Source organism: Dromiciops gliroides, chromosome 6 (genome assembly GCF_019393635.1).
Source record: "Dromiciops gliroides isolate mDroGli1 chromosome 6, mDroGli1.pri, whole genome shotgun sequence".
Classification (NCBI taxonomy): domain Eukaryota; kingdom Metazoa; phylum Chordata; class Mammalia; order Microbiotheria; family Microbiotheriidae; genus Dromiciops; species Dromiciops gliroides.
Window position 1 is genome coordinate 114159813 of NC_057866.1, and position 26160 is coordinate 114185972.

Below are 26160 nucleotides of genomic sequence, written 5' to 3' on the forward strand. Positions count from 1 at the left end.
CCTGCTTCTAGCCTAGCACAATGCTCTACAAACATTAATCACTTAAACTTCATCGAATCTGTTGTTAAACTGAATCTGAAGAGAGACCCGGTAAGGATCTAGATAACACATAATTTAGCTAAGCACACCAACTTCAATTAGATGTTCGAACTGAAGTTAAATTCCCACTTTTATTTCCCAAATGGATAACAGTGAATTTATGGAATCACTCTTCTTCTAGTATTTTCCTAATTTTGTGTAAAGTGTATTTGGGGGGGCAGCTAGATGGCGCAGTGGTTAAGCACCGGCCCTGGATTCAGGAGTACCTGAGTTCAAATCCGGCCTCAGACACTTGACACTTACTAGCTGTGTGACCGTGGGCAAGTCACTTTACCTCCGTTGCCTGCAAAAAAAACCAACCAAACAAACAAAAAAAACCCCAAAACATAAAGTGTATTTGGATGTGTGTAAATGTAGCATCTTTCATTAAGATTGAAAACTCAGAATTTGAAATGAAGTAGCAAAAATTACTTTAAAGAATGCTTTATTAACTACATCCTAAGAATGCACTATAAAAGGAGCAAGAACTAAACAAAATTAAAAGCTTTCCAAAATACAAAGAAAGTAAAGATAACAGCTAAACTACTCCCACATTCAATAACAGGTCACACTAAACTTTTTGGTCTAGTTTGTTCTTAACCTAAAAACAAAAACAAAACAAAACAAAACAAAACACAAAAAACCCCAAAAACTTCACATTTCAAGTCAAAGCCTTACCTCAGTAGTGTACATGAAATGGTTTCAAAACAAGCACAGAAAGACCAAACACAGGAGGCTCATTGATATCTAACTGGCTAAGTCACCAACATCAGTTTTAAGGTAGTTTGGTAGTTTGCCAAGATAAGATACCTGTTCTTCTTCTTCTTTTTCTTTTGCACTTAATTTACAGGCACATGTAAAATACAGTAAGAACAAGGTGTCAAGAGTCTCATCCTATTAAAAAAAATAAAACAAACTCCATAGAAATCTTCCACCATTGTCAATGAAAGAAAATATTTCTTCCACTGTTTCACAGGATGAAGATCTGGCCCAAATAAAATCTCAATACCTTACTTACTCTAATAGGCTAGGGTTCAGATGTAGGTTTCTAGATATGTTTTTAGAACATTGCACAATTGCTCTATTCTCTAAGTGTCATTTTTAAAATCATGGAAAAGAATGGTAAGAATGTATAAAGGCCTCATCTGGCACTCAATAATTTTATAGAATAGTTAAATAAATATTGTTTATATATAAAAAACCCTTCCCATCAGAGGATGAGAAAATAGGCATTTGGGAATCTCTTAATTTATATTTTTTAACAAAATCTAAAATATTTGCTAAGGGAGTGATCCTGCTTTCTGTCCACACACATAAATTTCATACTGCCATCAGCAAAAATTCCATGGGTGGAAAGATTTTATGGATCCATAACATGACATAAAAACATAACTGCATATTCTTTATCTATTGCACACCTCACTTTCCTAAGTTGTCTAATTAAAGCCGATGCAGTTCATAAAGTGGGTGAGAATCAACATTTTACTGTATTTTACATTCAGTCTGCTAAATAAAAGCCTTTAAACAGGCCACAAAACACTGCAATAATATAGTTACTTCCTAATAGCAATAACAAAAACAATGACAATAAAACCAACAACCTTATTAATAATATTGAAATAAAATGGTTGCTTTTTCTGGTAAAACACACACCATGTACTTTTGCAACATAAAACAACTTTAAAAATGTATAGTAGAAGATATTTACAAACTTTTAAAACTCCTAGAGGTTTCTCCTCCCCCTGCATGTGCTCTCCCAAATTTAGTTCACCTAAGTGGAAGTTACTTGTGCACAGTGAATGGAGGAAAGCCCTGTTTTACAAGCATAGTATCTCTAATACTCCCAACTACAGCAGAAATTTAGCAACAAAACATGATCACAAGACTACAAGTAGATAAAGCAGAATTCTTTTGGACCCTGTCTACAGTTAAAGAGCACATTCTCTGTTACTACAACTTAACTTTCAAAAACAAAATTCAAGAGAATTGGAAAGGAACTTTCATTTTGGCCTGGATGATGAACAAGCTAGGTAGAGGTACTCTCTTGCAGGTTCTATGAAGTCCTGCCTTCAGCCCATGTTCTGAAGGTAGAGCACCAAAGCAGATAAAAAGACACTACCAAAAACAAAAGACAGCTGAGTGGAGTAGTCAGCAATTTCTTTTTTGTTTCTAACAACTCACTCAGCAAATGTCCATATTGTCCAGTTTTGAAGGACAAAAGTAAATGGAAAATGTGGAAGAGCACAGTAGGTGGGAGAGGCAGAAATCTAAGAAATTTCTCAGAAATCTGACACCACTTCTTCCTTGATTGAAGGAGAGTTTGAGTGTTTCGATTTTTGTCAAAAAGAGAATGTATCCTAGATGGCTCCATCATCCCAATGGCCGGCAAAAATCATAGCGGCTTCATTCATCTTAAAATTGCACTTTCCAGGATTATTTTTAAATAAGGTACTCGTGTGTGTGTGTGTGTGTGTGTGTGTGTGTGTGTGTGTGTGTGTGTGTGTGTGTATAAAGCACTACTATGTTTTGTATCTTTAAATATTGAACATATCTTTTCAAAATATCACCTAACTGCATGGATGTTCTTGTTAATATATAGTCAATATATTTATTAAAGTCACTACAAAATAAACATCTCTGGAGTGCAGAAGTTAAGAAAATAACCTTCATACCGAAAATATAATTGCTAAAAAAAAACCTTTATAAACATACTATTGTATACATGTAAGTATGGGATTATCTTAAGGCACAGCAACTTGAATTCTCTGAGAAATGTAGGAATACAGGTGCATTCACTTTAAAAGTCACAAAAACTAGTGACTTCATAAGTACAAAATATTTCAACATGAATATCTGATAACATTCTTCACTTTCAGGGTTTTACATATATATATTTACTAAAGTTCAAGCATGTTCTTTTGCAGTAGGTATTTTCTTCATAAATAGTAAAGTGTTCCTTCAGTGGTTTCGTTTGTATTCATGACCCCCACCCACCCAAGCTCAGTATGTCTGGTAGACATCATGTATGGGAACCTGAATTGTAGCAGTAGGGAATGGTTGAGGTATGTAGCCAGCATAACCTCCATAAACTGCAGCTGCAGCATTCTTCTGTAGTGTGGCTAGTGTGGCTGTGGCAGGAGCAGCAAATGGGACATAACTGGCACCATAGATCCCGGCCGCAGGAATTCTCTGGACATTCGGAGCCACAGTGTATACTGGAGTTATCGGGCGGCCCTAAGGAATGGGCAGAGGAAAAAAAAAAGATCCCGGTATAAGTCTCCATCAGAATCAGGAGTGAAGTGAAAGAGCAATGGATTTCCAGTCAGAGATCTGGCTTTGAATGTTTCCCCCTCTGTTTTAACTTACTACCTGTGGGACCTTAGGTAGGTCACTTCTCCTTTGTGGGCCTATCTTCATCTGGAAAATAGGGAGCTGAATGAGATCAGGAATATGTATCAAGGCCGATGCATTTCATAAATTGGAGGAACCAATATTTTAATGTATTTATGTTGACTGACTCCGTGAAAAATTTTAAAGCTTTTAAAACAGACCACAAAGCACTATAATAAAATTACATATGAATATATCACACATAATACATGTGATACACACACATACACACATACACACACAAACACACACAGAGAGATACACATGTGTGTATACACATAGAAAGAGACACAGAGGGGGGCAGCTAGGTGGCGCAGTGGATAGAGCACCGGCCCTGGATTCAGGAGTACCTGAGTTCAAATCCAACCTCAGACACTTAACACTTACTCGCTGCGTGACCCTGGGCAAGTCACTTAACCCCAATTGCCCAGCAAAAAAAAAAGAAAGAGACACAGAGAGAGTTACTTCTAATAATAATCAAAAAACTATGAAAATAACATTGGCATAAAATGGTTTCATTTTATGGCAAACCACAAACTACATACATTTCTTTTATATATTGAATAGAATTCTATTTTCCAAAATATATGTAAAAACAAATTTTAACATCAATTTTTAAAAACTTCCAACTTCTCTTCCTCCTCCATTCCCACCTCCCACCCACTGGAACTCAAGCATTTCAAAATAAGTTATACAGGCATCAAACCACATACATTTACAACAACTTTGAAAATGTCCATTCAGTTCCACTATAATGTTTATTTTGAAAATGCAAATTTGAGTCAACAGGATTTATATATTAAGGAATAATTTGCACATAACATGAATTTCACATGTGCTTATGTGTGATTTCAGTCAAGATCAATATTGAGAATGCAGAAAAATCTGTGCTGTTCACAAACCACTCTTTGAGTAATATAGTGAATAGAGGGGCTGACTTGGAATCAAGAAAACCTGAGTTCAAACTGTCTCAGACGCTTACCAGCTGTGAGGCTCTGAACACTTAATTTCTCTCGGCCTTAGTTTCCTGGTCTGGAAAATGAGGATAACAATAGCACTTATTTCATAGGACTATTGTGAAGATCGGAGGAGATGATACACCAAACATCCCCTTCCCCCAGGGGCCATTTTAATGCCAGGACAGATTTGACAAATATTTACTAAGTGCCAACTCTGTGCAAGATACTGTGCTAGAGGGGCAGCTAGGTGGCGCAGTGGATAGAGCACTGGCCCTGGAGTCAGGAGTACCTGAGTTCAAATCCGGCCTCAGACACTTAACACTTACTAGCTGTGTGACCCTGGGCAAGTCACTTAACCCCAATTGCCTCACTAAAAAAAAAAAAAAAGATACTGTGCTAGAGAGATACAAAGATGAAAGGAACAAAAAAGAAAAATAGTTCCTACCCTCAAGGATCTTATATTTTATTGAGGAAAAATAATGTATCTCCAGATAAGCAAATACAAAATGACTTTAGGGAGGAATTTGGGAGAATGGCCCGGGGTAGCCATTCTTTATTTACCTCCTGGTTCTGTTTCTAACTATCCAGACTTTGCCACCATTCCCTCTCCAGGCCAAGCCCTGAATAAATATTATCTCATTTGATTCCCCATTTGAATTCTGGAAGGGATAGCATACCATAGCTTCTGCTATGATTATCTCCATCTGAATTTAGGAAACTGAGGCAAAGAGCAGTCGGGTGACTTTCCTAGGATTCCTCCAGCTAGTTAGTATTTGAGGTCAGATTTCAACTCATCTCTTGAACTCAAGGCTCAGTGCTCTAGCCACTGCACCACCAGCTGCCTTTATAAGCTGCCCATCACAAGAAAAGAACCAGTAGAGCATTCTGGACCAGGAGTTGATAGAGACTTGCCTTGGCCACTAATAAGTTGTGTGAACCCAATTGCTTAACTTTTCCCATCATTTTTCTCATTTGTCATTATCCAAAGTCACCCAGCTGGTGGAGGACCAGGAATTGAACTGAGATCAATTAACCTTTCATGTTGAATACCAAATCCAATATTTGTTGAATTAATCAATGTATGCTATCTACTCACACCCTCCTCTTCCTCACTCCTCTCCCTTCCTTTACACAAATTCCTGTTTTGGCATAGGGCTCCTGAAGTTTAGGATTTTGAAGCATAAACAACTTTCATGGCCTAGTTTAGATAAACTAAGTAAGAGGCTAGGAAGCAGCATGGTTAGAGAGTGGGTCTCATGGCAGCAAGACCTGGATTCAAATTGGCCTCTTATTCATCCTGGCTGTATGACTTCCAGCAAGTCTCAAAGACTCAATTACAGATCAGTACTCTTCCCTGAGAATTCCCTACATCAATGAAATCATAAGTCAGGCCTGAAATAAAAATACTAAGATACTAAGAAAAGGATGAAACCTTATGAAAGGTGGTTAAATAAAAAACTCAGGGGGTTACATCCCTATTTACTCCAAGGGCAAAGGAAAGACTGCTTAATTTGTGGGCAGTTTCTTGGGCCACAGGAGAACCTGGAACTTCTGAGGTGAAAGGCCCACAATTCCTAGTAGATATCTAGTTTCAGCAGATAGAGAGCTATGCCTGGAGTTCAAATCTAGCCTCAGAACACTTAGTGAGTGATCGTGGGCAAGTCACTTAAAAAGAATTCTGTCTGCCTCAGTTTCTTCATCTATAAAATGGAGATAATAATGATATCACCTATCATCCAGGGTTGTTGTAGGGATCAAATGAGATATTTGTAAAAAGTGCTCAGCACAGGGCCTGGTGCAGAGTAGATGCTATATAAAACCCCCTCTTCTCCTTCCCCACCCCATCCCTTTCAGCACAATTTCAAATACCAAATATTTGCCTGCACCCCCCAAAAATCTTTCCTGCCACTCTATGATTGCAAGCCTTAATATTAAAGCTACTGCTGAGTATATGGAACAATAATTCCTGTAGTGACAAGCTCTCTAACAGCAGGGACCTGTGTTTAAAATTACCTTGGCTTACCTCACCCTATTGTGGATCACAGAGTGACAGGAACATAAACACCTCAATACCTATCAATACACAAATAAATGGTGGAAGGAAACACAGATCACATACATTTCCATAACGTGAGAAATTTACCTGGAAAGGTGGAGGGGTTGAAACAGCAGGCATGACAGCAGCAGCGGCAGCGGCAGCAGCGGCAGCAGCAGCAGCACTGGCTGGGTCTGGTTGTACTGCTATGGGATTGATCATATGTTCCATCGTGTGGATTTTGCCATCTTCCAGCATCTTGGGAGCTGGGGCTGCCTGAAACATGGAATACTGGGCCCCAATAGCAGGGATGGCCACTAAAACAGGATCAAGAATGGGAAAAACCAAACTGATTAAGATGAATATACTTTCTCTATGGAATAAAATAAAAAACTCCAGCAAGATGTTGCCACTAGGTGAGAAATGATCTATCAATAATAACATTCAATACAGAGAAATGTCTTTTGTTTCTATTGTAGGCAGGTGGGGGAGGGCTCCCACGTTTTAAACAAGTAGGGTCTGAATTGGAAACTGGCCAAGATCTCAAGGCCTTGGCCAGATTTTAAGAATTAGTCAGCTACCTTCATTGTCACTTTATCACTGCTAGACCTGCAACTTTCTTTGGTTTTCTTATCTTTTAAGAGGCAAGAAAGCTGAAGTTTTCATTATAAAGCTCAGAGGACTAGATTCATGCTGTTACCTCTACGTTTGATATTGAACTTTAGACTACTGACACAAGGAGAGAATATAGTATGTAAAATTAAAGATATTGTAATCCTTGTAATTAAAATGAAAGATATAGTGAATCCTTATAACAGGATCCATTAATGAGATGGGCAAAGATTTCATGGGGCTTTCTTTCTGTATGAACCACCAATTCAAGTCTTTTTACTGGGTGTAGAGATAAAGGCATTTCAATCAAAGTCTCAGATAGTTAGCAATATTTCCTGAATGTCTACTTGGTGGAACACTGCACTACGCACTGTGGAGAGACAATAATAAAATATACCGTCCCTATCTTGGAGGGCTTTACAGTATAGTACTTGGAATTGAAATGTGGAGATCAGAAATGACTTCAACAAGAGACCAAGAAATGCTTTCTATGTCATACTACGCCATTAAAAACATTTACCCATCAAAAAGATATTAAATTCTCACACCAAGTCTTTCCCTAGTTTAGATGTTGGCAATTAACTAGCTAACCTATTATTAGGCAACTCTGCTTATCCCCAGCATTTCCAGCGCCCTAATGAAGGGGATCAGTATTGAGAATGGAGAAAAGAAAAGGCCAGTGTGAAAGGGGTGGATGCCATCTTTTCTAAACCAGATGGACAGATGGAGGTATATAAGAGAGCAAACCTTTTAAGATGCAACATGCTTATTGTTTTTGATAAAAAGCACAGAAGATGAGAGAAAACCAAGGATACCCAGGACTTAAATGGCTTTTACTTGGAACCTCATTGCAATGTCTCCTGCGATCCTCTGAACATTATTCCAACTAAACACTATATGGACTACATATACAGGATTCTCTCTTCTCCCATCAACCCTTATATTCATGCCAATCTCCCTCCCAGAAGAAGACTGAACCTCTGAAACTTGGGTCAGTTTCACGTTTACACAAGAAAGACAAGAGAATCCTCAGATGAAAAGGTGGGCTCAATACTTGCTCATAATGTGAGTGATATTTCGATGGAGATCTGGTCAAAACGGTTCCCTATCTGCAGAAAGGATCTTAATGCATAACAAATTACTGTTCTGTCTCTTTAAAGAGAGGCTCTAAGCAAGGCAAATACTTTCTCTTCCAATGGAGCCAATCCAAGACAATAACCAAAATGCAAAAGACTTGTGGCTTCTTCCATATTTGGGTAAAGTTTGTAGCACTTCAACCCATGGGAGAATTAGGGTATGAAAGGTGTAACTGAATAATACCACCACATTTCTGTGGGGAATACTTTACTGGATTTAGCCTCTCCAGCTCAGTGAGGCAAGTATGTGGTTAATCGGAAATATGGGATAACTCTGTGTTCCCAACATGTGCCTAGATCTGTGGTAAATGTGTTGCTGCTCTTGCTTTGGCTAAGTTCACTTTGGATGTGTAAGCTTCCTGAGGGCAGGGATGTGGATGTTTTAATTTTCCCTTGAATTCTCCATAGCACGCAAGGCAGAGCCTTGCAGATCAGTTGATTAATAAATCAAATATTGAGGACCATTTGAAAACTAGTGTTGTGAGGGGGCAGCTAGGTGGCACAGTGGATAAAGCACCAGCCCTGGATTCAGGAAGACCTGAGTTCAAACTTGTCCTCAGACACTTGACACTTACTAGCTGTGTGACCCTGGGCAAGTCACTTAACCCTCACTGTCCTGAAAAAAAAAAAAAAAACTAGTGTTGTGGAGTTTCTGAGGAGTTGGCTGTGCTTGCTGGGGTCCCTTCCCTTGATTTTACCTGCATCCTCCCCGGACTAAGAGGAACAGGTGGTAGTAACCAAGGCTGATACTCATTAATGAGATACCAACTCAGAAATTGTATCATTTGATGTTTCACTTCCATGGCATTTCTAGATCCCTCGTTCATTAAGACCATTATTACAAAGGAAGGAAGGTGGCCCTGGCCACTAACAAGTAAGAGCTTCCACCCTCTCTACCAACTCTTCTAACAGAACTCAAGGTACAACAGGAGAGAAATGAACTTCCCTTGGTCAAACTCAGTCCACTCAACTGTCTCTCCAGAGAAGACAAAGGGTCTAGCGATTGGCAAGCCCATAAGGTTACACTAGTATTGGGAAACACAAAAGAGCCCAGGCACCCACCTTGTTGACTATTTCTAAGGCTCCCCCAAAGGCAAGGGGCACACATTTGTGTGTATCTGAGCCTAAGGAAGGCTTAGGTTCAGTGTAAAGGGAGGTCTGGGGTTTTGGCTGAATGGATGTGGCCCATCCCTCAGATTTATACTGACCTGTACCGGGTTTAATAGCAACTGGATTGACAGCAGATAATTCCAAATTCGGTACAAGCTCATATCCTTTTTCTTGCTGCTTTCCTTTCCCTTCATGATATCGGCTATATATGCCACGGCCTGCAGAGTATCCCCCGAGGTAAGATCCCCTAGGGCCTGGGGCTCTGTTGCCAGCTGCACCTCGCCCTCGGCCTCTTATGCTCCCTGCTTATAGAAACAACACAAAACTGGGGTGAATAATCACAAGTGACAGCTCCAGGAGGCTGAGCTTCACAAGTCTGAAGACTCTAAGGATCCTGACATTTGACTGATTACAAAGAGTTAGCATTGTTGTTCGTGCTAAAACCTTCTCATTTCAATGAAGTGTTACAGATGTCCAAAGAAACCTCCTATTCCTGAGTGAAATTACTATAGAAGTAAACTCATCAATCGATGTGAAAATAAATACAGTCTTAGTGCGGTTTTAAGCTATTAAAGTTTAAGACTTTTGGGAAACGCTTGCTATATGAATGAGTTCAAAACTCTTGGCATATTACAACACACTCTGTCCAATCTGTGACATTTACATCATTGATGCCCATTAAAAATCATTACCTTCACAACCTCATCTTACAAAATGGAGAAATCTAGACACCCAAATCTATGGTCTCATAGTGAATGGTAAGCTTGGGATATGACATTGGGGGAAGTGGGGGCTTTTTCCTGCTCTGCTGGTCTCCTGACTGGGCTGCATAGACTGATGCAAGGGAACAAGGGAGAAATATGATTTCAACCTGGGTTAAACTTCTGGCTCTACTAACTAGATATGTGACCTTGAACAAGTCATTTGATCTCTGTGAGCCTCAGTTTCCCCATCCATTAAGTGGGATAATCAATACCTGGACTACCTACTACTCTACATGATTGTGTCGTGAGAATCAAATTAAATGATGCACAAATCAAAGGTAGGCCCCATGATGCGATGGTAGGGTTCTGGTGCCAGAGGACCTGGGTTTAGAACCTATCTCAGATGCAAACCACCTGTATAATTTTGGGAAAATAATTTAACCTCTCTGGCTCTTAATTCTTTAATCTATAAAATGAAGGAGTTGGAGCTAGATTTCCTTTGAGGTCCCTTTCACTTCCCTTAAGATCATCCTAAGATTTTACTTTATATGCAGATAGTAATGACTATTGCAATGACTATCAAGGTGGATATCTTTAAATTTTGACACAGGATGGTATAAAAACTAGTAGATTTCTAAAAAAAAAACCCCAAACACTCCCCGTATAACATATTATACCATAACAACTGATGCAAATTGATGGGCTAGAAAGTGACGATCAAGGGTATGCCTTAGAGTAATAAATAAAAATGCCCCAAAGAGCTAACTTACCTTTCACAAAATAATCTCTGTTGGGCCCAATCAGAGCATTGTAGGGATAGCTATAGTACGCCAACGTATAGGGATCACATGAGTAAACATAGTTAGGCTGCTGAGGCGTTACTTCTGTTGTTACACTTCCTTTGGCTGCCTTCTGATAGCGTGTGTATTGCTCTTTGTCTACTGGCTTGGCCAAAGTAACTTCAAGACACGAGCCTTCAAGTTCGGTGCCATTGAGACTGTTCATGGCATGCACGGCATCTTCCCGGCTGGTGAAGTGAACGAATGCATAATCTCGGATCTTTTTAACTCGCTCTACACAGCCCGGGTTAAACTGGCCAAAGCTCTTTTTAATCGTCTCCTCAGTTGTTTCAATCATCAGATTTCTCACGTACAGGATCTTAACGGTTTCCATGACATCTTCATCGACATCTATCTCTGGCTCTGCCCAGTCTACTGCAATCTGGTGTCCCCACAGCTGGATTCTTCCAGGCATGAGCTTTCTCCGGGCCATGGCCGCTGCCCTATGACTCTCATACTCCACAAATGCAAACCCCCTGTTCTTCATCTTATCTGCTGCGCTTGCATACACAATAACATCTAGCACGCCTTCAGTCACTTTGGAGATCTCTTCCAGGATCTCCTCTCTCTTTTTCATCTTAGGGATGCCACCGATGAACAGTCGGCAGTTATCCACGCTGCAGCAGACTCCTAGAAGTCGGCCTGGTCTGATTTCATAATTGTTCAGTTCCCGCACGGCACGCTTGGCTTCATGCTTGTGAGTGTACATAACAAAGGCATAACCTCTGTTCTTCCCATCAAAGTCCATCATCAGTCGCATCTCATAGATACGTCCAACTGACTCGAATACTGGTACCAGCTCATCTTCATACACATCTCGGGGAATTTTACCTACGAAGACCTCGCAGCCACGCGGGGGGTGCAGCCCTTCCCAACCCGGGGGAGGCCCGCCGTATTTGCGCTGCCCATTCTCCTGTATCATACTATAACCTGTACGCTCCATGAGGGCCAGGAGGGCGGCCTCGTTAGGTGCCCCAGCTATACCTTCAGGAACTTTGGCGGCTGACACGGTGGTAGAATCGTTGCTCATTGCTGTAGCGGAATCCTCTGCTGTCATGTCGAAATCATTCAAAACTTGATGAAATCTAAAGAGGGAGAAAAGAAATAGGATGATTCTATATTCTACACAAGGCTAGGACAGCAATCTTATGTCTTAAAACAGTCACATGTACCACAATTCTAGCTGAAAATGAATCCAAGATATGAAAAAACCAAACAAATAAACCATGAGACATATTTTAAATATAACAGCTTCAAACTGACAAATCATTATGTTGGAAAAAACAAACTATTTGATAAAAATTGTAGTGTATGGGGGGCAGCTAGGTGGCGCAGTGGATAAAGCACCAGCCTTGGATTCTGGGAGGACCTGAGTTCAAATCTTACCTCAGACACTTGACACTTACTAGCTGTGTGACCCTGGGCAAGTCACTTAACCCTCATTGCCTCACCAAAACCAAAAACAAAAAAATTGTAGTATACAACAAAAAATTGTTGTTATACTTACAACTGAAATAACTAAAAAAGAATACCCCTAGCAATTCTCAAACAATTAGAAAAACATATCTTTTAAATATTGTTTTTCCCCACCTCAATTCTGGCTTGACCTGGTATTTCCTTGATGTGGTGGAAGCTCCCAGAATTTCCACTATCAGTGTGGATTGGCACCTTCTCTGAAACTTATGTTTTAAGAGTTTCCTGGTAGACTGGTATGTCTAGTGATTTGTCCAGGGTCAAATAACCAATATATATCTAAATATTGTCAAAGGGAAATATTCCTCTTGCAAAGGAAAAAAAATCTAATAATAAATAAGTTATTTATTTCAGCCCAAGTCCAGGATTTTAAATTTATCCCTATTCAATTTCATTTGGGGGGGGGCCCCCCGCAGGGCAATGAGGGTTAAGTGACTTACCCAGGGCCATACAGCTAGTAAGTATCAAGTGTCTGAGACCAGATTTTAACTCAGTTCTTCTGAATCCAGGGCTAGTGCTTTAGCCACTACAACACCTAGCTGCCCTCAATAATAAATAAGGTATTGCCAACTTGGATTAATTTTTGTTTTGTTTTGTTTTTTTGTTTTTTTGCGGGGCAATGGGGGTTAAGTGATTTGCCCAGGGTCACACAGCTAGCAAGTGTCAAGTGTCTGAGGCCAGATTTTAACTCAGGTACTCCTGAATCCAGGGCTGGTGCTTTATCCACTGTACCATCCAGCTGCCCCTTGAATTAATTTTTTTTTTTTAGTTTTTTTTTTTTTTAAGTGAGGCAATGGGGGTTAAGCGACTTGCCCAGGGTCACACAGCTAGTAAGTGTTAAGTGTCTGAGGCCGGATTTGAACTCAGGTACTCCTGAATCCAGGGCCAACGCTTTAACCACTGCGCCATCTAGCTGCCCCCCCCCCCCGATTAATTTTTAAAAGATCATATTCTGATATTTCTTTGGAAAAGAACAGAAAGTTTTTCATTGTGAGCATGTAAAAAGAAATTCCCTTACAAAGACATGGTCACATGGTAAAAGCAAATAGTTTTCAGAAGAAAAAATATAAGTGATAAATGAACATGTGAAAAGATGCTGCACATGGCTAGAAAGAGAAATACAAATTAAAATAGCTTGGAGATTTGTCTTCATACTTATCAAGTTAACAAAAATGATAACCAAAAAGAACTAGTGTTGGAAGGGTTGGGGGAGACAGGCAACAGGCATATTAATACATCGTTGGTGGGGCTGGGAATTAATCCAACCATTCTAGAGAACAATTTGGAACTGTACAAGATAGAGAATTCTCTGTCTGGCCCTCAAAGCCCTTCATAACTTGCTCCTCGCCTCCTGCCTTTCTAATATTCTTCCACTTTACACACCAGCCCCACCTCCCAATCTACTCTTTGGTTCAATAACACTGGCCTCTTTGTGGTTTCTCAAACCAGACACTTCCATTTTTCAACTCCAGGTATTTTCACTGTCTGTCTCCCTGGCCTGCAATGTTCTCCCTCCTCATCTCTGCCTCCTGACTTGATTGGCTCCCTCAAAGTCCCAGCTAAAATCCCGCCTTCTAGAGAAAGCCTTTCCCAATCTCTCTTGGTTCTAGTGCCTTCCCTGTTGACATTTTCTAATTTATCCTATATGTAGCTTGTTTGTATGTATGTATGTATGTATGTATGTATGTATGTATGTATGTATGTGTGTGTGTGTATATATATATATATATATATATATATACATATATATATATATATATATATATATGTTTGCATGTTCTGTTCCTCATTAGACTGTGAGCTCCTTGAGAGAAGCAACTGTCTTTTGTTTGTTTCCTCAGGTGCCTGGCACAAAGTATGCAATAGGGGACAGTTTGGTGGCACAGTGGATAAAGTGCCAACCCTGGATTCAGGAGGACCCGAGTTCAAATCCTGCCTCAGACACTTGACCTGGGCAAATTACTTAACACTCATTGCCCCGCAAACCCCCCTCAAAAAAACAAAAAACCAAAGCATGCAATATACATATATTAACTTGACTGTTCATATCATTGAACACAGTAATCCCACTTTTTGAAATTTGACTGAAAGGTCAGAAATATTGATAGCAGCAGTCTTTGTGGTAATAAAAAGCCAGAAACAAAAGTAGGTACCAATCGACTTGAGTAATAATGGCTGGGCAAATTGTGGTTTATAAAGTAAAGGGATATGATGATGTCTAAAGAATATGAAAATTCAAAGAAACTTGGGAAGACTTGTATGAAATGATGTAGAGTGAATGAAAGAATAAACAAAAGAACACAATGATCCTAGTAATATAAAAGAATAATACTGAAATACACTAACACTCAAATCAATGTAATGACCAATCTTATTCTAGAGGCGTGGTAATGATACATCTTTCTCCTAAATATAGCAGGAACTACAGAGGAATGGGACATACACTGGAGGCAAGAAAACTTAGTAGTTTGGTTTTTTGCTTTTCTGTACTTCTCTATTACAGTGGGGGTGGGGAGTGGGAGGTAGGGTTTGAGTCTACTGTGGGTATTGAGAAACAATAGTAGTTTTTTTTTTTTTTAAGCACAAAAAACAAAATAAAAAAGATATGGACATCTTTAATGCTAAAAATAAATGAAAGAAAGGAAGGAAGGAAGGGAGGAAGGAAAAGAAGAGAGGGAGGAAGCAACAATTGATTATAAAACTGAAGTAAAAGTTGATAGCCCCAAATAGTCCAGGTTTTAAAAGTCATTCCTAATTCCCATACCCAGGTGATACCACCACAAAATGTCTGCATTCAGTTTGGAATCTGCCAGTATCAATAACCTAAATTATATTTAGGACAGAATGAAATATTCTATGTGGTTAACAGAAATTTATGTACTGAAGGAGTTAAGTAGATATATTACTCACATCCCCAAAAGAACTGATTTTCTGCCCTCTAAACTGTCGGTAGTGATTTGACATATAAAAATAAAATTCCATAAAATAAGGATATTATGAGGGCCCATTCTGAAAAAGGGGCAAGTGTAAGGCATACAAAAAATCCCAAGCCCTCATCATGATCTAAACCCTTTCCCCCCATATTTCCATATAATCCACTACTGAATTAAATATTACATTAAATATAAGGTGTCCCCAAAGTCTTAGTGCAGTATTAAGCTATTAAAACTGAAAACAAGTATCCTAGTAGTGTGTTCTCAGAACTTCATGCCATCCCCTCCAATCTCCCAAATAGAAACATTAAAGTTATTTTGCTCAGAGACTTGGTAGAATAGTTTACAAATTTTAATACCAATTATGCCTTAAACACAGATTTTTAAAAACCATTTATCATTCAATAAAATTATAAGGCATCTAAAACTTCACAAAGTGTTTTACATAAATTTTAAAATTTGAGCTTTATACAATACTATGAAGAACTATAGGTATTATTTTCTGTTTTATAGATGAGACTGAGTTTGAAAATGCCTTGCCAAAGATCACATAGCTAGTAAGCTCCCAAGGTTGGATTTGAACCCAGGATTTATTTTAGGCTATCACTCCCCTATTTATGCTGCCTCAAGAGCAAGAGAGAACAGAATTGAAAGTTTAACAAGAGCTAATGTAATGATATAGAATAATTATATGGAATGTTCTAAAATATAATTGGGAGATGGATGAACAAGTTGTATATGATTGTGATGGAATATTACTGTGTTGTAAGAAATGATGTGCTCAACAATCTTAGAAAAATATGGCTAGACTTGCACAAAATAACAAAGTGAAATGAGCAGAACCAAGATGATGTTGTATACAGTAATAGCAATATTGTTCTTAAAACAATATTGAGCAAACAAGTCATTTTTTACTATTATAAATACCCAGGCATATGAAGAAAGGTGCTATCTGCATCCAGAGAAAACTGAAAAACAGAAGTATGTATAGAAAGATTTTATGTGTAATATCTAAAGATAGCCAACTCTAAATGGGATGGGAAGAAAAAAGGGAAAAAAGAAATTTACATGATAATTTTATTATATATTTGAAGGGAATATTGCGAGTTGAATATAATAGATTCACAGTTTCATATGCACTTACTAGCAAAACAAAAACAGTACTCATGGCTCAGTTATCTGTAATCCCAGGGACAGGGCAGCTAGGCAGCACAGTGATAGAGTGCCAGGCTTGGAGCCAGGAAAACTCATCTTCTTAAGTTCAAATCTGGCCTCAGACACTTACTAGCTGGGTGACCCTGGGCAAATCACTTAACCTTGTTTGCCTCAGTTTCCTCATCTGTAAAATGAGCTGGAAAAGGAAATGGTAAATCACTCTAGCATCTCTACCAAGAAAACCCCTACTGGGATCACAAAAGGTCAGACATGACTGAAAATGACAACAAAGCTTTTTGAGGGAAAACACCTACTCTTTGTTTGTTTGTTTGGTTTTGTGGGAAAATGAGGGTTAAGTGATTTGCCCAGGGTCACACAGCTAATAAGTGTCAAGTGTCTGAGGTCAAATTTGAATTCAGGTCCTCCTGAATTCAGGGCTGCTGCTTTATCCACCGCACCACCTAGCCGCCCCCTCCAACATCTACTCTTAATACACAGTGTACTCTTACTACAACAGCACATACTGTACTAGCATTGGCCAGTAAGTGCTCATATTTCTACAAGTTCAGGAGAAGGAACGCCTTATCCTTAAAAAGAGGAACTAAGATGCCACAAAACTGGAAACCATGTGAGATGATGCCAGGTACAAAACTAAAATAAGTGTTTTGTTTTGTTTTTTTAAAGGGCAGAGGAAAAAGTAAAGAACATCTATTTTTCTACTTAGAATAAAACCTGTAGAGGAAATAGGACCCTAAAACACTTCCCCAAGATTGCCGCTGCAACCTTGGACCTGGCACAGTTGGTGAAAAAATTCTGGATAAATACTCAAAGATTGCACAATTTAATTAATTCAACATGTGTCACAAGCTTTGAGATTTAGAACAGGCCAGTTAGTCTTATCTGTACCCAGTGTATAAGGTAAACATGCTCCTCCTTCCTCCCAACTTCACTAATTCTGTCAACACCACCACCATTTTACTCAGTCTTCCTGGGTTTGAAACCTTAGGGTTCTCTTTAAACCTTTACTCTCCCTCACATAAGAATTAAATCAGTTTAATTCAATACAATAAGCATTTATTCCCATGGTGACTCGTACCTAGTATATGCTAAACCAATATTTGAACTAAATCATTTATTAAGTCCTTCCAATCCAGCCCCATACATCTGCTTCATTCCTTCCCCTCTGATTCTTCACATGTCAATTCCTATTGTTGTTGTTCAGTTGTGCCTGACTCTCATGACCCTGTGGACTATAACTGGACAAGCTTTTTCATCCTCTACTATCTCTCGAACTCTGTCCAAGCTCATGTTTGTTGTTTCCATAACATTATTTTTCCATCTCATCCCCTGCTGTCCCCTTCTCCTTTTGCCTTCAATCTTTCACAACATCTAATGAGGGGTCAGTTCCTAGCCATCCTTCCCTCCAGGAAGCCTTTCCTCACCTTACGTAAGCTCTCACATAACACTTAGTTTTTATACTTCCTTTATAAGCTTACTAGGATTTTCTGAATTATAGTTATCTGTGTGTCTGTTTTTCACATGTTATATCCCATCTTCTGGTCTGCATGCATGCTTTTGCACAGGCTAGCTGTCCTCTATGCTTAAAATGAACCTTCTCACAAAATCTTTCTCTTAGTTTAAGACACAGATTAAGTGTTGTCTCCTGTAGGAGCCTTTCCTGATTCACCTAACTGCTAATGCCCTCTCTCTCCAACCCTCGAATCGATTATTTTTAAATTTTTTCTATAAATTCTGTAAATTCACCAGAAGCAATTAGCTGGTGGTTCCATGGATAGGGTAGAGTCAGTAAGGCCTGAGTTCAAATCTAGCCTTGGACAATTCCTAGCTGTGTGATTCTGGGCGAGTCTCTTAACTTCTGATTGCCTGACAAAATGATCCACCAGAGAAAGAAATGGCCAGCCACTCTGATATCTTTGCTAAGAAAACCTCCAACAGGGTTACAAACGGTTGTACATCGCTGAAATGACTGAACAATAATTGTCTTCCTCCATTAGAATGTAAATTCCTTGCAAGAAGGGATGGCTTCATTCTCTATATTTATATCCCCAGAACCTGAAAATGGTTGTTGATGGTTAAGAGTTGTACATTCCACAAAGACAGGGTCCATATCAGTAGTAAACAATGACACTAGCAGCAGCAGCAACAACAATCATAATCACCACCACCATATTTTATTTGGTGTCTACTATGTGTACAAATCCCTTGGAATCCTGGGAATGCTTTCATGGAGATTAATTTCTCCCAGTTCATTTAGACCCTGTATCTCCCCCAGTGTGCACAGAGTAGGGGCTTAATAAATGTTTATTGAATTGACTATAAGAATGATGGCACCCTGTAGGTTTCTGTATTGGCAGGCATGCTTTCTAGTATAGCAACCAGTTTAAAAAAAAATCTGTACATATTAAAACCAACTTTCCAATTACAAAAGATAACAGTTAATTTTGATTATATGAAATTGAAAAACTTTTATATTATGTCTAATAAAGCTCTGATATCCAAGATTTATTAATCAATAAACATTAATTAAGTACCTAGTATGTGTCAGACTGTGCTTGATGCCAAGCACTTGATATATACACTCATTCTGTCTCTCACTCATGACCAAAAAAAGCATTCCCCAATAAGTGGTCAAAGACTATGAACAAATAGTTCTCAAAAGAAGATGTGCCAACTATCAATAACACTATGAAAAAAAAAGTCCAAATCACTAAAAATTAAAACGTAAATTTAAAAATATTGGCAAATATAACAAGATGGGAGTAGTTAATGTTGTAATGGTAGGGCTGTGAATTGGTTGAAATATTCTGTTAAGTAATCTGGAATTATGCAAAGAAAGAAACTGAGATGTCCATAGTCTTTTACCCAGTGATTCCACAGGTAGGACCTCCTCCCCATGGAGGTCAATGATAAAAAGAGACTTTATTTCATACATAACAAAATATTTATAGCAACACTTTTTGTGATAGCATAAAAATTAGAAACAAAGCATATTGTTGGTTGGGAAATAGCCAAACAAGCTATAGACACGAATATAATAGACTAATATGCTTTAAGAAACAATGAATTATGATGAAATAAAAAACAGATGGGGGGCAGCTAGGTGGTGCAGTGGATAAAGCACTGGTCCTGGATTCAGGAGGACCTGAATTCAAATCCAGCCTCAGACACTTGACACTTAATAACTGTGTGACCCTGGGCAAGTCACTTAACCCCCATTGCCCAACCCAAAACACACACACACACACACACACACACACACACAACCCAGATGGGAAGACTTAAAATATAAAATGATGCAAATTGAAGAAGGCAAAACTAGGGGGAAAAAAACCCCTCAACTACTATAATGGATGTAAGTGGGAAGGGCAATTACAACTAAATTGAAGTTAAACGCTGTGAAATTATGGCCAAACAGCCCCATAAGATATAAGATGACCCTTCCCCTTTGCAGGTGGGACAAAATTATGGTTGTGGAATACTACAGACCAGAAAATTTGTAGATATATTGGTAAGTTTTGCCAAATTGTTCCCCCCTTTTTCTTTTTTATAAGGAATGGTTCTTTGGAAGGGGAAGAATAGAGGGTTGCTTTGGAAAATATAGGTATAAAAACAAACAAACAAAAATCAATGAAAATTTTTTCAGAAAAAAAATCACATTTTATAGGATTGATTCTATAGAGAGAAGTTTGGCCATAATTGGGTATCTACACCAAATGATTTTTTAAAAATCTCTAACTCATTGGCTGGCAAAAACTCTCCTCCCTAAAGGCAGGGATTGTCTTTTCATCCTCAGTGCCTGGTGCAGTCCTTGCCCCATAGTAGGTACTTTAAAAAATGTTTGTTGAATTGAACTGACTGAACTAATTAATCTTCATGACTCAACCTGCTGTTTATTTGGAGTAAGTAAAAGACCAGGGCCAAGTCAGTTATGAGTATATCACACCCAAGCAGTTTTGAATGGACCTTCCCAACACATCTCTTGATATATGAACTAAAAATGGCTTACCACAAGGCTGCTAATATTAAACAAATTGTTTGCCCAACAAAATCCACTTGGAGCATTTGATTCTCATCTTGCTATAGAAATACAAAAATATTAATACACTTGCAAGTCAAACAATTATCTTGAACAAGCAGCCAGGTTTTTTTCCATTTTACTTTAGTTCTGGTTAAGGTTTGCTTTATTAAAATAACAGAGTGGTTTTAGTTTATATTTGAAAACCAGATCAAGAGTTTAAACTAGCTTTCCAGTTTGCACTAGTTTGTCATTTGCTCTCGGTTAAAACTTGAACTTTAGCAGCAGTATGACATTTCAGAAGGACATAGGCATCACTGGAAAAATTGCTAACATTTACCTCTCTTTACATTGTCTGAAGACAGGGCAGCTGTCTCTTCTGATATTATTCAAATATACCATTACTACATAATTACTAGTTTTTATTTCTTGGAAAAATCTGGGTTTCTCAGGGATAGTTCCTTATTTGTTAATTGACTGATAAAGCCCAAGGGGGCACGTTAAGCTGGAAGCACTGACCTCAACTACACTAGTTTCTATTCTTCCTAGTGTAAGGATGTCACATACGTTGGCAAGAGGTAATTCTATTTTTCTTTTAAGAGTTAGATTTCTGCTTTGACTTTCTTTAACAACACCATGAAATGTCAGTGCTTTTCTGATACCTTTATTTATTTATTTTTTTGGTGGGGCTATGGGGGTTAAGTGACTTGCCCCAGGGTCACACAGCTAGTAAGTGTCAAATGTCTGAGGCCGGACTTGAACTCAGGTACTCCTGAATCCAGGGCCGGTGCTTTATCCACTGCGCCGCCTACCTTCCCCTGATACCTTTATTTTTAAAGGAATGCACAAATCTCAAAAACTGTTGTTTAGAAAAGACCTAACATCCTCTCTCCCTCTCCCCCTCACCCCTTACACACAATTCTGACTTATTGAGGGAGTGTGGCACAGAGTTCAGTTTGCTACCTTCTAGAAAGAAGTAGAGTGAGAAGTACTAGGCATCAAGAGGCCCACTTCTTCATTCCTAAACTACCAGGATTGGATTTCTAGGACCCCTGACAGCTCTAAATCTGTGATTATAGGAAATTGAGAATAATGGGTGTCAGGTACAGAAAATGGAACAATTTTATGAAGCAATGAATACTGCCACAAACTGATAAAAGCAGCAAAGAACAACCCCTGCAGACCTAACCTTGCCCATTTATCTTATTGCTCTGTGCCAAGTTGACACTGCCCATTAGAATAAACAGCTAAGTGAATACTCCCACAAACGGGCAGGCCTCTGGCACCAGGTCATTTTTATTGCCCCAGGGTTTCAAAGTGTAAAAAAGAGTGCAGCTCAAAATGGAGGCAATAAGGATGAAAATACAGAGCTTAAGATCAAAACAGTTAACGAAAAGGTCTTTCTTTTCTGAGGAGAAAGCCGGTGCCAACCTCATGTTGGCAATTTAATTCTCTTCTAAAACTACCTCCTAAGGGTTATATAAAGGACACCGGACTGATGGTTTTTCCCAGAGGTTGTTAAAAGCTCACTTCTTTTTCAAAAGGATATCAGTTAGGACCTCTAATAGACAAGAACATTCTAGAAGTTTGTTGTTTTATTTTTTTAAACTCCTTCTCTCCTGGCAGTCCTAATTTGTGAATAATTCAATACAAAATGGTGCTTAACCCATCTGATCTATACAGAAAGTGTTATACATTCAACAACTTCCGATGCTTAATAAACAAATGTGAAATCAAGTAACTCAAATTTTCCAGGCATTATTATTATTATTCTCAATTACATATAAAGATACTTTTTGATTTCCAATTTTTTCTTCTACCCTTCCTTCCCCCCCCCCAGGAAGCCAATAAGCAATTAGATATAGGTTATACATTACAATTATTATTATTTTTTTAAACACACACCTGAAAATGATGGCCTTTGTTTTGTCATCTCCCCTACTGATACTAAACATGTCATATCTGGGATGTGAAGGGCTGTATGTTTCCCCAACTATCAGGACTGAAGGGCAGAAGAGATTTTCAAGGGTAATAACAATAGTTCACATTTATATAATGCCCTAAGATTTACAAAACACTTGGATCTTCAGGCTAACACCGCAAGGCTGGGAAGACTATTATCTCTACTTAGGGATGAAGTTGGTCACATATTCAATACCTTTTGGTGGTAGGACTTCAACCCAGGTTTTTCAGACTCCAAGAATATACCTTCTATATACCACCCTCACTCCACTTTATACAAAGTAAATAGGAGGTGGCACCTGGAGGAATTCTGAGATGCAGAGGTTAGGAGGATTGTGCAGACAACAGTGCTCCACCTGAGATAAGGTACTTGGGCAAAAAAATGGATTCTCCTCTAGGGAAACAGTGCTCTAAGTGAAGGATGATACTCTGCACTGGGGCAAGGAATACCTGAAAATGTGGAAGAACTGCAGTGAATACAGCCTTGTAATGGGATAAAACAAGAGTTGACATATGCAGCCATTAAAGAGAAGTGGGTTTCTTTAGATTTCTTTTTTTTTTTAATTCAAATTTCTGCAGTATGTAAAATGAAAAAGTTACAAACGGGCCCTAAAAATTTCTAAACATCCCTAACCAGGAGGCAGATGCTGAGTATCCAGAATATAAAAGATGAAAGATCATGTGTACCTTTTTCAGCCATATTTTTACATCTACTAATGTCTGTTTGTTTCTTTTTCAGGGCAACGAGGGTTAAGTGACTTGCCCAAGGTCACACAGTTAGTAAGTGTCAAGTGTCTGAGGCTGGATTTGAACTCAGGTCCTCCTGAATCCAGGGCCAGTGCTCTATCCACTGCGCCATCTAGCTGCCCCTACATCTACTAATGTCAATAGGAACACAAGGGTCTCACAGATCCTGACCACACCATTACTTGAAAAAACCTGCTTGGCTCTTGGTAACATTAACAATAGACCCTTTTATTGCGGTGGGGTTGGGGGGTGGGGAAGAAAGAAAACAATAAAGAGATGACATTTGCAAATCATAAGATTTAGAGCTGGAAGATACCTTAGAGATTTAACCCCTTCATTTTATAGAGGAAGAACCTGAAGCTGAGAGAGGCTAAGTTACTAATCTCATGGATAGGAAATACCAGAGCTGGTTGAATTTCAACCTGAATCCTTTAACTGACTTTTTAAAAAAAGACAACTATATATTAATTATGAATATAGGGGCAGGTAGGTGGCGCAGTGGATAGAGCACCGGCCCTGGATTCAGGAGGACCTGAGTTCAAATCCGGTCTCAGACACTTGACACTTACTAGCTGTGTGACCCTGGGCAAGTCACTTAACCCCCATTGCCTCACCCCCCCCCAAATTATGAATATGATTCTTGAATGGCGCTTGTTGAATAAGGCAGGCAGGAGACCAGCTACTTAACTTATAAGAGAGCTGAAGAGCTAAAAACTAAAAATTAAGATCACACAAGAAATCAGCAGTAGAGAACTGACTAAGGTCTTTTTCTCAAGGACCAAGATACAATTTACAACAAACCAAACTGAGTTTAGTGTCAATGGAATCTGACCACCAGCACCAGCACCAACATGCCAGTGAACAGACTGTGTCTATGCACTTTGACAGAGAAAACCAAAGAAGAAAGGAAAAGTATCAATGAAGAAAAAAAAAAGACAAAAGAAGAGAGCAAAAGGACAAAAGGAAATTCTAAAAGAGAAAGGGAAAAGCAGTTTTGTTAGTATCAAATAAAATAATGAATTTTTAAAACTGTAATAGAAGGTCAGAGTTTCATATACAATCACCTTTGTCTGTTCCCCTTTGAATATTGAAATGTTCTATTTGTTGGTATTTACTGGTTATAATAAATTATTTAAAGGGGGGGGGGGGAACCCAAGAAATGACACAGGTGAAATAGGTAAACAACCACCATTTAAATGTATTTTAAACAGAGCTGAATCTAATGAAGAATAATTTTCCAAGGTAGGAGTTCCTAAGTTTCTGTGTCATGGACCTCTTAGTAATCTGCTGAAATCTATCTACCCCTTTAAAAAAATCATTTTTTAAATGCATAAAATACAACAGATTACAAAGGAAACCAATTATAATGAAATGGTTAGCAAATAATTAAAAGTAAGTTAAAAAGGACCCTAAGGGCCACTAGGTGGCACAATGAATAGAGTGTCAGACCTGAAGTCAGGAAGACTCATCTTCCTGAGTTCAAATCTAGCCTCAGACTGTGTGATCCTAGGCAAGTCACTTCATCCTGTTTGCCTCAGTTTTCTCAACTGTCAAATGAGCAGAAAGAAATGACAAATCACTCCAGTATCTTTGCCAAGAAAATCCCAAATGGGGCCACAAAGAGTCTGACGGGACTGAACAAGGACCCTAAATCATTAAGGAGGATAAAAGGGAAGAGGGATATATTTTCATGAGTTTTAAAAGGGGGTCTATGAAGTGATGGCATTAAGAGGCATTTAAGGTACCTCTTAGATCCAACCATCACCACCATTACCGTTGCCACCACCCACCAACAAAGATCACATCATCACCATTACCAAGCCCTTTATACTCCTGACATAACATGTTGTTTGATCCTAAATCTTGTGAGGTATTATATACATTTTACAGATAGGGACCAAAGACTTTGGAAATTGAAGACTGACATTAATTCCACTGTCCTTTATGCTATACTATATTGCCTCATATAAATGGCATAACTACTCACAATCTTCTTTTTCTGTTCTTTGTATTGTGAAATCTTCATGTGTGTTTCAGAAAAAGATCTACCTTTAGGCCTAAAAATTCTTTAGGATCATCTCACAAAGAGGCTGTCTCACTAAGGGTACTTCAAGGAAGGAGGTTCTAAAGAGTCTTCAGATTCCCTGTTCAGCAAGCCCTGACTAACTGGATAGGAGATGGTGGGTAGCCCATGAATCAGTATTCTTTCATGTAAAAAGTCCTTCATAAACTGTAAAGCATAATACAATTGTAGAGTCTTATACAAATGGAAAGTGTTCAATACCTGAAACATAAACACTAACAGAATTATTTTATATGCTATTTGAAATTCTCTGGAGAGCCCTTGGAGATGGACATTCTTTAGAAAATCATAAGCATAAAGGTGATAACTGAAGCCATAGAAGTGGATAAGATAATAATAGCTGACTATGCAGTGCCTTAGGTTTTGCAAAAGTGCTTTACACAGTCTCCTTTTATGATCACAACAGACCTGGGACATAAATACAGTAAGTATTATACCCATTCCCTAGATGAAAAAATTGAGGCTCCAAGAGCAATTTGCCCCTGGTTGCACAATCAGTAAGTTTCAGAGACAGCATTTAGTCATAGGTCCAAAGTTCTTTCCCCTATACCATTATGCTTTTTAATGTTGGCAAAGTACTCTTATCAGAATAATCCTGTGAGGTAAGTAGCAAAATATTACTTATCCCCATTTTGTGGATGAAAAAAACCCGAGGTTCTGAAGGTTAAGTGACTTGTCCACGATCACAGTTTGTTTTTGAGGCAGGATTCAAACACGGGTCTCTTGACTGGTGTCCAATGCTTTGTGCATTATATTATCCTCTCTCTTTAAGATCACCAAGGGATATTTGTAGAGAGAAAAAAAAAGACAAACTTAAGTGTTAAATGTGACTATGAGGGACAAGCAAAGGAGCAAGACTTTGGTTCTAGTCTTAGCAGAGATGTTCTTTGCCCTTGGATGAGTCACCC

General features: G+C 38.7%; 1 protein-coding gene across 7 annotated transcripts in view; it reads right to left on the reverse strand.

The window, feature by feature from the left end:
* Positions 1-506: 506 nt before the first annotated feature.
* RBM47 (RNA binding motif protein 47) overlaps positions 507-26160 on the reverse strand; it is a 168221-nt gene continuing 142567 nt past the window's right edge. For 5 of the 7 annotated variants that reach the window (XM_043971265.1, XM_043971267.1, XM_043971266.1 and 2 more), the window contains 4 exons: positions 10795-11948; positions 9419-9625; positions 6571-6779; positions 507-3312 (listed from right to left, as the gene is read on the reverse strand). In XM_043971265.1, the coding sequence (XP_043827200.1) occupies positions 3079-3312; positions 6571-6779; positions 9419-9625; positions 10795-11920 (1776 nt within the window). In that variant the 5' untranslated portion in view covers positions 11921-11948 and the 3' untranslated portion in view covers positions 507-3078. The remainder of the gene's footprint in view (positions 3313-6570; positions 6780-9418; positions 9626-10794; positions 11949-26160) is intronic. The other 2 variants (XM_043971264.1, XM_043971270.1) reach the window with 2 other exon arrangements.